The sequence below is a fragment of the Quercus suber genome, unplaced genomic scaffold, assembly GCF_002906115.3.
Source record: "Quercus suber isolate HL8 unplaced genomic scaffold, Cork oak 2.0 scaffold_96, whole genome shotgun sequence".
NCBI classification, from domain to species: domain Eukaryota; kingdom Viridiplantae; phylum Streptophyta; class Magnoliopsida; order Fagales; family Fagaceae; genus Quercus; species Quercus suber.
The window spans coordinates 464,452-478,352 of NW_027069561.1; the positions used below are offsets into that span (position 1 = coordinate 464,452).

At 37.0% G+C, this 13,901-nt stretch overlaps 2 protein-coding genes across 2 annotated transcripts; both read right to left on the reverse strand.

Annotated features, from left to right (window-relative positions):
* Positions 1-7,472: 7,472 nt before the first annotated feature.
* On the reverse strand, positions 7,473-9,623 carry LOC112038852 (protein FAF-like, chloroplastic). The gene is made up of 2 exons (XM_024071701.2): positions 9,471-9,623; positions 7,473-9,261 (listed from the first exon to the last, which is right to left on the reverse strand). The coding sequence occupies exon 2, from the start codon at positions 9,210-9,212 to the stop codon at positions 7,581-7,583; it is 1,632 nt and encodes a 543-aa protein (XP_023927469.1). The 5' UTR covers positions 9,213-9,261; positions 9,471-9,623; the 3' UTR covers positions 7,473-7,580.
* Positions 9,624-10,275: 652 nt separating this feature from the next.
* LOC112009330 (protein FAF-like, chloroplastic) lies at positions 10,276-12,445 on the reverse strand. The gene is made up of 2 exons (XM_024041661.2): positions 12,294-12,445; positions 10,276-12,084 (listed from the first exon to the last, which is right to left on the reverse strand). The coding sequence occupies exon 2, from the start codon at positions 12,033-12,035 to the stop codon at positions 10,404-10,406; it is 1,632 nt and encodes a 543-aa protein (XP_023897429.1). The 5' UTR covers positions 12,036-12,084; positions 12,294-12,445; the 3' UTR covers positions 10,276-10,403.
* Between the last annotated feature and the right edge of the window lie 1,456 nt (positions 12,446-13,901).

Sequence of the window (13,901 nt, forward strand, 5' to 3'; positions counted from 1 at the left end):
GTTTCATTCAGCAACTTCACGAACTCTTTAAAGAGCGTTACCTTAGCCTCATTTGACTAGCGATGCGGGAGGCGCTTTAAAGCTATAGTGCAGCAAAGGTTAGATATACAATGCGATTGCAAACGCAAGGACTTTCTTTTCCTTTCATGAGACTCTCCCTTAATCGAGTCAAGCATCTTCCTTGCTATTTCCCATAGTGGATTGAAAGAAAAGACCACCGGGAATCAAAAGTAAATAAATGAATTGAGCTTCTTTGTCCCCACCGCCTCTAGTTTATTGACAGAAGACCCCGATAGATATTTAATCAATCAATGGAGGTGCTGGCGGGAATACGGAAAGAAAGCTCTTTCGATCTTAGCATCCAGGAATACTTAAAGCATCCATTGAGCTTAAGCAAGGAGACCCTGTCTTACCTTAAATAAGAATTCCGCTGTAGCATCAACACCCAGATATGAAACTTGCATGTATCATCTCACTTTGGACCAACCACCTGTCCTTCCTCAATTGCGGGATAATTGCTGGGTTCACCACGTGTGCCATGTTGTCCAGCGCGTACCAGGCCTCCCTCTCCTCCAAACCATACCACGGTAGCCTTCTTATCCTTGGCCACTGAATATACCACTGGATCTTGTCATTGTAACTGGGTCTACCTTAGCCACCTATGCCTTTGCTGCTGGAGGCCTTATCGAACGAAAAAGATAGTTGCGTGCCTCCCAATGAATGGAACTGTGGCCATAGGTCCTAATTTCGCGCCAGATGGAGAATCTGACCGCACGAACCACTCACTCACGTTCATTCCATTGCATTCCATATACAAGAGCTCATCCCTGGTTTATGTATGGGAAACCTTCAGGGAATGGCATGATTCAAGGGCTCCCTTAGGGTTTCTATTATTTAACGGTTGCGTAACAAGCTCTTTTGAGGTGAGGCCTCACCTTGTCGTGCCTCGCCCAGGTTCCCTTTATTCCTCCGCAACCTATTATATAGAAAGTTTGACAAGGTGAGTGGAGGATGAAAGCACCTCTGTATGGCATTGATAAGTGTGTGGACTCTGCTCCCAGAGCATCATTGAATGGAGTGCAGTGTTGGCAGATTCTGGAGTGCTAGTACAGTAAACTTGCTCTTTACCATGCCCTAGACAGTCATTACAGTTAAAGATTCATGGATTGGTGAAGAGGTGCGACAAGGGATTACAGAGCTAGTACAGATGCTAACCCCCTTTCAGGGCAGGAAGGACTGCTTGGTGAAATGAGTTCTTAGGGTTAGGTGTAGAGATAGCTTCTTTGAAGCTTTAAGGTTCATCTTCTAATATATAATTTAGAAAATCGGACCAAATGGTTTTGACATTTTAGCCCTCTTACTACTCTAGGCTCAACCTCATTCCTCTCTTCCATCAACTCTTGATCATGAGAGGTACTAGATATAGACTAAAGTTTTCTTAAGAGAACTTGATACTTGTGTGGATTTGTAAGGAAATATTTCTTCAAAAAATACTGCATTCCTTGATTCAATAGTGGTATTCACATTCATGTCAGGAACGTCAGATTTATAAATTAGAAACTGATATGCACTACTATTATGAGCATAACCAATGAAAACACAATCCATTATTTTGATCCTATCTTTATCCTTTTAGGAATAGGGACAACCACCTTTGCCAAACACTCCTACACCTTTAAGAATTGATAGGAAGGCTTTTTACCTTTCCATAATTCATATGGTCAGGCAATTTATTAAGAATATAATTGGTGCTTGGTGAAATGACGTTCTTAGGGTTAGGTGTAGAGATAGCTTCTTTGAAGCTTTAAGGTTCATCTTCTAATATATAATTTAGAAAATCCGGACCAAATGATTTTGACATTTTAGCCCTCTTACTACATCTAGGCTCAACCTCATTCCTCTCTTCCATCAACTCTTGATCATGAGAGGTACTAGATATAGACTAAAAGTTTTTCTTAAGAGAACTTGATACTTGTGTGGATTTGTAAGGAAATATTTCTTCAAAAAATACTGCATTCCTTGATTCAATAGTGGTATTCACATTCATGTCAGGAACGTCAGATTTATAAATTAGAAACTGATATGCACTACTATTATGAGCATAACCAATGAAAACACAATCCATTGATTTTGATCCTATCTTTATCCTTTTAGGAATAGGGACAGCCACCTTTGCCAAACACTCCTACACCTTTAAGAATTGATAGGAAGGCTTTTTACCTTTCCATAATTCATATGGCATTTTCTTGGTTTTCTTTCTAGGCAATTTATTAAGAATATAATTGGCGGAAAGAATAGCTTCCCCCAACAAATTCTGTGGTAAACCGAAACTTATCAACATCGCATTCATCATTTCTTTCAAAGTTCTATTTTTCCTTTCAGCAACTCCATTTTGCTGAGGTAAATAAGGTGCAGTGGTTTGATGAACAATACCATGCTATAAACAGAACTCACCAAAAGTGATTCATATTCCTTACCTCTATCACTCCTTAGAACCTTAAATTTTTTGTTGAGTTGATTCTCAACCTCATTCTTATATTGCATGAATGCCTCAATTGTCTCATCCTTGCTCCTTAGTACACATAATATTATCTAGTGCAATCATCTATGAAAGTGATGAAATATTTCTTAGCACCTGTAGTTTGTACAAATTTCATGTCACATACATCACTATGTATTAAACCTAGAGGTTCAGTGCTTCTTTCAACTGATTTAAAAGATGCTCTAGCCATCTTAGCCATCTTAGCTTCCACACAAGTTTCACATGTAAAGTATGATAATTAACATGACCCAATCTACCATGCCATACATTAGATAACTCAAGCATGTAAACAGAAAATGTACCCTCAATAGTAGGAAAAAGTCATTACATTCATCTTAAACAGACCACTGCTCAAATATCCTTTGCCCACATACATTCCACTCTTAAAGAGTACAAATTTATCAAACTCAAAAACCAACTTGAAACCATTCTAGCTTGCTCAACAATGAGCCAGATGCAAGGTTTTTTTGAATTTCTGGCACATGCAGTACATCTTTCAAAGTAAGAAACTTGCCTATAGTCATTTTGAGCACAACCTTTCCAATTGCTTCAATCTTAGAGGTTGAGGAATTTTCCATGAAAATGTTTCCTCCATTACCCATAGGATTATATGTAGAAAACATTTTCTTTTTTGAACATATATGGCGAGTAGCCCTAGTGTCTACTTACCATTCCTTGGTATTTCCTTCTACCAAGTTCACTTCAGAAATCACAGCAGAAAGATTCATGTTGATTTGAGCCACAACTGGATTCACAACAATTTTGTTTGAGATCTGTGTTCAACAAAATTCAAACAAATTGAATCCTCAAAACCAGCCAAGTTTAAGAAGTAAATATAAATATTTACGTTCAAACGTTACTGTGCAAAATAGAAAGTTAAGCTAACTGCATAAACTGAGAAGGCACAATGCGAAGTTGCGAACACACTAAACAAAAGAATCTAAAAAATCCAGCCAAGCAATAAACCATAAGAGACAAAATAAGCCTAATATTATATAATATAATCAAAACCACCAACGCTGTCAAGCACGAAACACAGAGCAGGCACAATACGTACTGTGATTGAACAAATGAAACCAAACCCCAGCCAAATAACAATGATTCAAGTAAGACAAATATCCTAATTAAAGAAGATGGATAGCCTTGAAAAATCAAAATTCCCAGCACAGTCAAACTTGTAAACTATTGAAGATCATAAATTAATTTATAATATGAACAAGTGGATATTTATGCTAAGCAGTAAACAATCCAGATTTTTCCAAGTTTTGCGCAGCGTATATACAACTGCGATTTAGTGTTTTTCAACAATCACAAAATTCCTTTCACCGTTAATCACAAAAATAAATTAAAATATAAAAAAATTTGCTTTAAGATTGTTGGATATATATTAACAATTTACTTTTGTGATAAAGCAAAAGGAACAATACATAGGTTTAAGAATAAGCAATAACACAAATAAACGTGACAGTATAAAACAATAAACAAATACTGAATATATATAAGAAGAAATCTGCAAATAATTAAAAACTCACAGACTAAATGCGTGAAGAATGAATGATTCAGATCAAGTCTTGTGTTTGACACAATCTCTTTAAAGCAGATTTAGCCTTTCACACAATCACTATGGTGCTTTGAGACTCACGGACATCTGCATCCCATGATAAAATTATCTACAATATGAAAATAAAGCACACAAGGTCGTGCTTTGCAAACTACTCAATGTCTCTTTCTCTCTCTTTGACACAAAATGAAATGCAAAAAATATTCTCATTGGGAGAGTTTTTCTAAAAAGTAGTTTTTATGAATGAAGGACTATGAAAAATTATACGTTACTGAACAAACACTTTGTTTCAGTAATAACTATTGTGCACAGACTAACTGACTCAAAAATTAAAATAATAAAATATTATTATTTGGACAAGTAGGCCCAGTCCACATATGCCAAAGTCCAACTCATGAGTATATAAACTCATATATTATCTCTTTCCTTTCCTATGTGGGACTCAGGATTTTTGACACTTTTAATAACATCTTCAAGTGAACATAGAAAACATCAATTTCTTATTCACTCTATGCTATTTTTCTAACATGGGTTTGGGGTGTTACATATACACACTTCGATGTGAGGACATGATGATCAAAAATCTTATAATTCAATGATATTGTGTGTCCTCCTTTCTCCATTTTTGTATCCATCTAATTTAAAGAAAAATAAAGTGAGGACTTAATTGGTAAGTTACAATGATCTTTCTTACTAAATCTCAGGGCCAACTTTAAGGCCTTGGCCACATAATATCAAGCTTAGGACTAAGACCCCCTAATTGGTAAAAAGGTCTCAAAATTGAGAATAATTTATTTATTTTTTAATAAAAAAGGTGGGCTGTACACTCTCCTCCATCTCAGAAAGGTCACAAAAATTGTGAACTATTTTTTTTTTTTGGAGAAACAAATTGTGAACTATTTGAAACCAAACCTAATTGAAAACATAATTGTTTCTCAAAAAAATGAAATGTTGTGACTTATGAGTGTGTTGAATCCTTATAGACAATCAATTTACCTTAATATGTCTTGGAACTTCCAATTTTTGTAAACCAGATAACGTTAGTGACTCAATCTTTTAAAAAAAGCCCCACTTAAAAATTCTGTAAGCTAGTTTCCCACACAAAAATTTAATAATAAGTCAAACTATTTAATTTATATTTAAATATTTAAAAAGTCCACTTAAATTTGTTGCTTTAGGTCTCATGTTGTTTCGGGTTATGAAATAAACCCTCTCCATTAAAAATAATAATAATAATAATAAAACAAAAACAGAAACAGAAAAAACAAAAACGTAGGCCATGAAGTGCTGTTAATCGGCCAAACAGTTGGGCATTGAAAATCTATGTGTTGACTTAGATGCTGCATTTCTTGTTTATCTTATCACTAATCCATCTGTTGTCAATCTTAATTTGGAACCGCTTCTATCCGATTGCAGGAACCTGACGAAGACGTTCCCTAACTGCTTGGTAACTCATGTTTATAGAGAAGCCAATTGCTGTGCTGATAGACTAGCAAAGATGAGGGCTGCCCTCTATAATGAATATCTTTTTTTGTATAACCCACCGCCTGTGGTGGTTGATCTGGTAGCATTGGACAAAACTGGCTATGTTTGTAATAGATTATTCCTTAGTTTTTAATAGTATGCGCTGTTTAACCCAAAAAAAAAAAAGAAAAAGAAAAGAAGAAGTGCTGTTAATCAGTATTAAAGATGCAATGGATTATGAATTAAGCTCGTGGGTTGAGAGACGTTGGGTTGAACTTGAACAAATGGTGCAGCTACTATTTGGTTTTAAAACACTTCTTTTGAGCCCAATTCTGGCGAAAATATGAGCCCAAATCTGAAATTTCAAAGTCAGAAATGTATGGACATAAACGCTTAAAAAAACTTCATTACCCAAATAAAATAAAATAAAATTAAAAAAAGAACAAAACTTTAAGTTCCCGACCAATAAAGAAAACTTAAGATATTAACCAAAGGTGTAATGCTATTTTATCTAAGGAAAAAAAAAAAAAAAACAGAAAAAGATAAGAAAGATAGATGTAATGCTATCTGAGACAAAATAGAATAGATAAGCATGTGAGAATATCATGCAAATTATTGGAAACATTCAGAAGCTATTTGTCAATTTGTCAGCTTCCACGGCATGATTTTTTATTTTATTTTCATATCTCTGTTGTAGACCACCGCCAACATAAAATGGCACATCTTACACAAGCATAAACGAACATTTATGCCATGAGCGTGTCATCTTGCGATTGGGAGATGGTCGAACGCGGGTTCTCATCATTTTGTCATATCTAATTTATTCGAAAAAAATCTTGTTACACACTAGTTATTGCACATTCAATGCAAACATATATACTCTTTTTAAAATTGTGTTTTTGAAACAATTTCAGTTAAATTTATGAAATGGATTTTAGCTCACGCGATAATGTGTACCGTAAGTATGTAGTAGCAAGTATGTGATAATCATTACCCTTACATACTTGTTATTACACATTCTATGCATATATACTCTCTTTAAAATTGTGTTTTTGAAACAATTTCAATTAATATTGTGAAATGGTCAAAACACAATTATGATTTCAACTCACGCAGTAGTGTGTGCCATAATTATGTAGTTGCAAATATGTGATAATTATTATCTTTACACACTCGCTATTGCACATTCTATGCATACATACTTTCTTAAAAATTGTGTTTTGAAACGATTTCAATTAAAATTGTAAAATGGTTAAAACACTATTATAATTTCAACTCACGCGGCAGTATGCACGATAAGTGTGTAGTAGCTGGAATATGAAAATCATTACCCTATTTATTTAAGATAAGCATCCATAATCATCACCCTTACATTTTTTTTTTTGATAAGAACCCATACATTTTTTGTTGGAATAGGGATGCTGAACAAGTTTTTTTTTTTTTTTTGAGAATGGGGATGCAGAACAAGTTGATTCTATTAGAAATGTTAGTTACGTAATTAGATGAGAAATATCCATCACACTCATAACCTTAACCTAAACCGGTGCAGCAGACATATCAGGTGCGGATCACGATGTTCCCAAAATGAAAATCAATTAGGCCGGACATGACTCATACTGAAACCCCATTGGCTAGAAATTACAAAAGCAAAGAAAGTTAAAGAAAAGGAACCATCATAATGCAGCGACAGACAGGACAGTCCACCAAGTCAAAGATGATGCTAAGATCTCGCTTTAGCGCTACAAGGCCATATGAAATTTATAAAATTATATGGTCATCTCTCTGTTTCTCCCTTAGTCTTTGGTGCTTTAAAGTTTAAATCAAAGTATTTTTTTTTGTTCCCTTGAAACTTTTTGCTTTTATTTTGACTACATACACATACCAGTGGAAAATAAAGAGAGAAAATTAACGGGGTACAATAATTTCTGGTAATTAGTAGTAGTAATAATGGATTTGGATTAACATTTAACACTGAGAGGGTAAGACTTAATTAAGAGGATGAATTGGATGGAATCAAGAGGTGGCAATGCAATAGTTCTCCCAGAGCAGTAAAGACCTTCTAGAGTCCTTGCAACTCTTTGACAAAGGGACCAAGCAATCTCCTTTTACAGCAAGAAATTGTTGCTGCTCTTGATTTGGTACTATGTCCTTTGAGATAGTGAAATCGTTGCTATGGTTTTTGAAGGATATGTCCTTTGCCGAAGGCTTGGTTCGCCAATAGTATTCATAAGCATTGAAAGGGGCTGCTGAAGCTGTGGAAGACACAGCTGTTGGGGACTGTATGAGTCGAGACACACGGTGTCGAGGTGGAAGAGACATTGCTACTTGGGTTGCCATCACTTTCTTCACATTCATATCCTCCTCAAAATCAACAACTTCATTGATGTTGTGTGACCATGCTTGATTCCTATTTGCTATTCCAATTGGCCTATTCATCATTGAAGAAGCTAACCTGTGCGCATTTATGAATCTACTTGACAACTCTGGCCCTTGCGTCTGCGCCGTCACTATTTCTATTTCTTTGGCTCCACTAGAATTGTTTTCATTATCAATTCCCTCTTCATCCTCTTCTTCCTCAAACTCTTCTTCTTCTTCTTCAGGATTTTCATCTTCCTCAAAGTCCTCGAGTTCTTCAAACTGATCTGCCTCACTTTTCTCTGCTTCTTGGTGGTGCTCTTCTTCATCTCTTGCTTCTTCTTCTTCTGAGGGAGTAGTATTGGCAAAAGTGAGGACAAGGCGGCCATCTTGCCTTTGAGCACGAAACCGGTTCCGTGAAGGGATGGACACGGCTTCGAGGACTAATCTTCCATTGTCGCGACGAGACTCCATGCGAAGTGAAGCCCCATCTTGACGAGCAAGAGAAGGAAGAGGTGGAGGGAATGATATTGACTTTGATTTCTTACTAGTGGCATAGTGGTACTTTGCCACTCTGAAACTTTCCAGCTCATCCTTCTGATCAAAGGCTTCGGGCACCTTCTCTTCTTGCAATTCTTCTTCTTGTTGCTGTTGTGGTGGTTGCAGCTGCTCTTCCTCTTGTTCTTCTTCCTTGTCTTCTTCCGAGTCACCGGCCTCCGATGAAGAGTATGATGAGAACCCATCAGAGCCAGTCTCGGATCCAAGACTCTCAGTACAAATTTGAAGACTCTTTTCACTCAAAGAGCTAGCTGACCTCTTCACAAGAGGGTGAATATAAGGAGGTGGGAGTGTTTTTGAAGCATCCTCGTTGGTCTTTTGAATAATTGAGCTCCATATATCGAATTCTCCAGTCTGCTTCTCGAGTTGCTCTGACTGCTTCTTTTCTTCTTTAATCAAGCTCCAAATATCAGCATGTCCACCTCGCCCCTTCCTTTCTTCATAGTCTTCTTCTCCTTCTGAAGAGGACGATGATGATGATGAATCTGCTAAGGACAAGCAAAGTTCTTCAGAGGATGCAATCTTTTTCATGGGGGAGAACCCGTTTTGAGCAAGCCATTTCCTGGAGGACATGTCTGCGGAGAGAGTTCTTCGCAGAGAAGAGGCTCTTGTTCTTTGTTCAAACTCGTCTGAGCCGAGTATGGAAACGATGCCTTGCTTGATTTCCATGATCTTGGTCTCTTCGTCAATAATGTTTGATAGGCGAAGGGACTTGCTCAAAGGACTTGACATATAAGCAAATTAGCAGAAGAGAAGGACAAGCACTTCAGCTAGCTTCTAGCTGCATAAAAGTGAGGAAAATTTTGAGAGGAATGAAAAACCCAAGAAGCTAGCAGAGCTAGTAGCTAGCTAGAGTTGCACAGTGTTTGTGTATGTAACAAAATTTAAAGTTACAAAGCAGACTGAAAAACATGCATGTGATTTTGCAAAAATACAAAAGAAGGTGTAATTGTGGTGGGGGAAAAGAGGAGAGATGGATGGAATATTTACCTCAGGCAAAGCAACAAGCTACCAAAAGAGAGGCCTGGTTAGAGATCACTAGCTGGGTGCGAGTTGCTAGGAATAATAAGGAGAAGCCTTAGATGATGATGATGTTTGATGATGTTTGAGGAGTGGCTGTGGGTGATGGCAATGAAAGAAGATGGGGAATGTGGGTATTTGTAGAGCCAAAAAAGCCTATGGAACCGTGTCCATTGGGGCCCCCCTACGCCACAATGAAAAGACATCCCCTCATTGGTTTCTAGTTTTTCCCTTATCAGAAAGTGGATTGTAAAAGCAAAAGGTTTTTTTTTTTTTTTGATAAGAACCCATACATTTTTTGTTGGAATAGGGATGCTGAACAAGTTTTTTTTTTTTGAGAATGGGGATGCAGAACAAGTTGATTCTATTAGAAATGTTAGTTACGTAATTAGATGAGAAATATCCATCACACTCATAACCTTAACCTAAACCGGTGCAGCAGACATATCAGGTGCGGATCACGATGTTCCCAAAATGAAAATCAATTAGGCCGGACATGACTCATACTGAAACCCCATTGGCTAGAAATTACAAAAGCAAAGAAAGTTAAAGAAAAGGAACCATCATAATGCAGCGACAGACAGGACAGTCCACCAAGTCAAAGATGATGCTAAGATCTCGCTTTAGCGCTACAAGGCCATATGAAATTTATAAAATTATATGGTCATCTCTCTGTTTCTCCCTTAGTCTTTGGTGCTTTAAAGTTTAAATCAAAGTATTTTTTTTTGTTCCCTTGAAACTTTTTGCTTTTATTTTGACTACATACACATACCAGTGGAAAATAAAGAGAGAAAATTAACGGGGTACAATAATTTCTGGTAATTAGTAGTAGTAATAATGGATTTGGATTAACATTTAACGCTGAGAGGGTAAGACTTAATTAAGAGGATGAATTGGATGGAATCAAGAGGTGGCAATGCAATAGTTCTCCCAGAGCAGTAAAGACCTTCTAGAGTCCTTGCAACTCTTTGACAAAGGGACCAAGCAATCTCCTTTTACAGCAAGAAATTGTTGCTGCTCTTGATTTGGTACTATGTCCTTTGAGATAGTGAAATCGTTGCTATGGTTTTTGAAGGATATGTCCTTTGCCGAAGGCTTGGTTCGCCAATAGTATTCATAAGCATTGAAAGGGGCTGCTGAAGCTGTGGAAGACACAGCTGTTGGGGACTGTATGAGTCGAGACACACGGTGTCGAGGTGGAAGAGACATTGCTACTTGGGTTGCCATCACTTTCTTCACATTCATATCCTCCTCAAAATCAACAACTTCATTGATGTTGTGTGACCATGCTTGATTCCTATTTGCTATTCCAATTGGCCTATTCATCATTGAAGAAGCTAACCTGTGCGCATTTATGAATCTACTTGACAACTCTGGCCCTTGCGTCTGCGCCGTCACTATTTCTATTTCTTTGGCTCCACTAGAATTGTTTTCATTATCAATTCCCTCTTCATCCTCTTCTTCCTCAAACTCTTCTTCTTCTTCTTCAGGATTTTCATCTTCCTCAAAGTCCTCGAGTTCTTCAAACTGATCTGCCTCACTTTTCTCTGCTTCTTGGTGGTGCTCTTCTTCATCTCTTGCTTCTTCTTCTTCTGAGGGAGTAGTATTGGCAAAAGTGAGGACAAGGCGGCCATCTTGCCTTTGAGCACGAAACCGGTTCCGTGAAGGGATGGACACGGCTTCGAGGACTAATCTTCCATTGTCGCGACGAGACTCCATGCGAAGTGAAGCCCCATCTTGACGAGCAAGAGAAGGAAGAGGTGGAGGGAATGATATTGACTTTGATTTCTTACTAGTGGCATAGTGGTACTTTGCCACTCTGAAACTTTCCAGCTCATCCTTCTGATCAAAGGCTTCGGGCACCTTCTCTTCTTGCAATTCTTCTTCTTGTTGCTGTTGTGGTGGTTGCAGCTGCTCTTCCTCTTGTTCTTCTTCCTTGTCTTCTTCCGAGTCACCGGCCTCCGATGAAGAGTATGATGAGAACCCATCAGAGCCAGTCTCGGATCCAAGACTCTCAGTACAAATTTGAAGACTCTTTTCACTCAAAGAGCTAGCTGACCTCTTCACAAGAGGGTGAATATAAGGAGGTGGGAGTGTTTTTGAAGCATCCTCGTTGGTCTTTTGAATAATTGAGCTCCATATATCGAATTCTCCAGTCTGCTTCTCGAGTTGCTCTGACTGCTTCTTTTCTTCTTTAATCAAGCTCCAAATATCAGCATGTCCACCTCGCCCCTTCCTTTCTTCATAGTCTTCTTCTCCTTCTGAAGAGGACGATGATGATGATGAATCTGCTAAGGACAAGCAAAGTTCTTCAGAGGATGCAATCTTTTTCATGGGGGAGAACCCGTTTTGAGCAAGCCATTTCCTGGAGGACATGTCTGCGGAGAGAGTTCTTCGCAGAGAAGAGGCTCTTGTTCTTTGTTCAAACTCGTCTGAGCCGAGTATGGAAACGATGCCTTGCTTGATTTCCATGATCTTGGTCTCTTCGTCAATAATGTTTGATAGGCGAAGGGACTTGCTCAAAGGACTTGACATATAAGCAAATTAGCAGAAGAGAAGGACAAGCACTTCAGCTAGCTTCTAGCTGCATAAAAGTGAGGAAAATTTTGAGAGGAATGAAAAACCCAAGAAGCTAGCAGAGCTAGTAGCTAGCTAGAGTTGCACAGTGTTTGTGTATGTAACAAAATTTAAAGTTACAAAGCAGACTGAAAAACATGCATGTGATTTTGCAAAAATACAAAAGAAGGTGTAATTGTGGTGGGGGAAAAGAGGAGAGATGGATGGAATATTTACCTCAGGCAAAGCAACAAGCTACCAAAAGAGAGGCCTGGTTAGAGATCACTAGCTGGGTGCGAGTTGCTAGGAATAATAAGGAGAAGCCTTAGATGATGATGATGTTTGATGATGTTTGAGGAGTGGCTGTGGGTGATGGCAATGAAAGAAGATGGGGAATGTGGGTATTTGTAGAGCCAAAAAAGCCTATGGAACCGTGTCCATTGGGGCCCCCCTACGCCACAATGAAAAGACATCCCCTCATTGGTTTCTAGTTTTTCCCTTATCAGAAAGTGGATTGTAAAAGCAAAAGGAGCATGGAGTATGGACCGGCCATTTTCATTTTGGTTCACATTATCTCTCCCTCTCAGAGGGTTTTTAGCCACGACAGTTTTAATTTTAATTTTTAATTTTATGTATTTGAAGTTCGAAAATAATTTTACTTTAACATGAATTAAGGCATATCCTATAAATTGTTCTTTGGTAATTTATAGGCTGTAGTCATAATATTATTTGAATAAAATTATTTGATTAAGGGTCTATTTGAGATCTAATTATTCTATTGAAATTGAAATTTTTTTCTAAAAGTATTATAGATAAAGGTAAAAATTAGCTGAAATAGTACAGTAGGATCCATAAATAATACCAAAACGTGCAGTGGAGCCTATAAATAGTAATAAAAATAAACTGAATAATAAAATAAGTTGACAAAAATAAATGTTGCCAAACGCACAATAATTACATATTTATTACTAGAGAGGAAATAAGGGGATTGAGTTTTGTAATAGAAAGAAGTGGTTTATATATATTGATGCAAATATTTAGCATGACAAAAAAAGATTATATACGAAGAAAAAGTAGCGAGTTATCCTCTTCTTAAGTCTCATTTTACAGTTGCTAAAGGTTCTATGGGTTCATTTATTTTTTTAAGTCTCATTTAAAATTCAATTTCACTTAATATCACTATATATTTTCTTATTACGCCCTGATTAACTGCATTAATTTATTTTAAGGCTAGAGTGAGGAAATTTATTGAGATACAAATTTCGTTTGGCTTCAAATTAATTGAGCATTATGTGTGTGTATGTATATATATATGAACTTAAATAAAAATCTTCTAATTCAATGACACTAGTGTCTGGTTCCTAATTTCCAAAGGAGTGAAATCAGATTCGACCCACTAGCTCCTCCATTGGGGTTGACTGGTGAGCTTGACTTCCCCTGAAATAAAAAAGGAAAAAAATAGAGACTATTGTTCTTGGTTGTGATAAATTGATCTAAATATATATTTGGCACTTTGCATAATCAAAATCAAGACTAAACCACCATATATCTGCCTTAATATGAGAAAATGACTTCTCATCTCAGTAACAAACAAAAAAGCCATACTCCACCTTATTCTTACTTAGAAGAATGAAATTAGTCATGAAGATTTCCAAATACCAGTTCTATATATTACCTATATTTTCCAAAACAAATAGACTTAAAATGGTATAAACCTTGACTTCACGGTATGACATATCATCGACTTTTGTGGTGTACTGATATGTTTATTTCTTGAATAAAAGGTCCAAATTCACTCATATAAAATGAATGAAGCATGTGTGTCTGGATTTAAGGCAGTCAGAT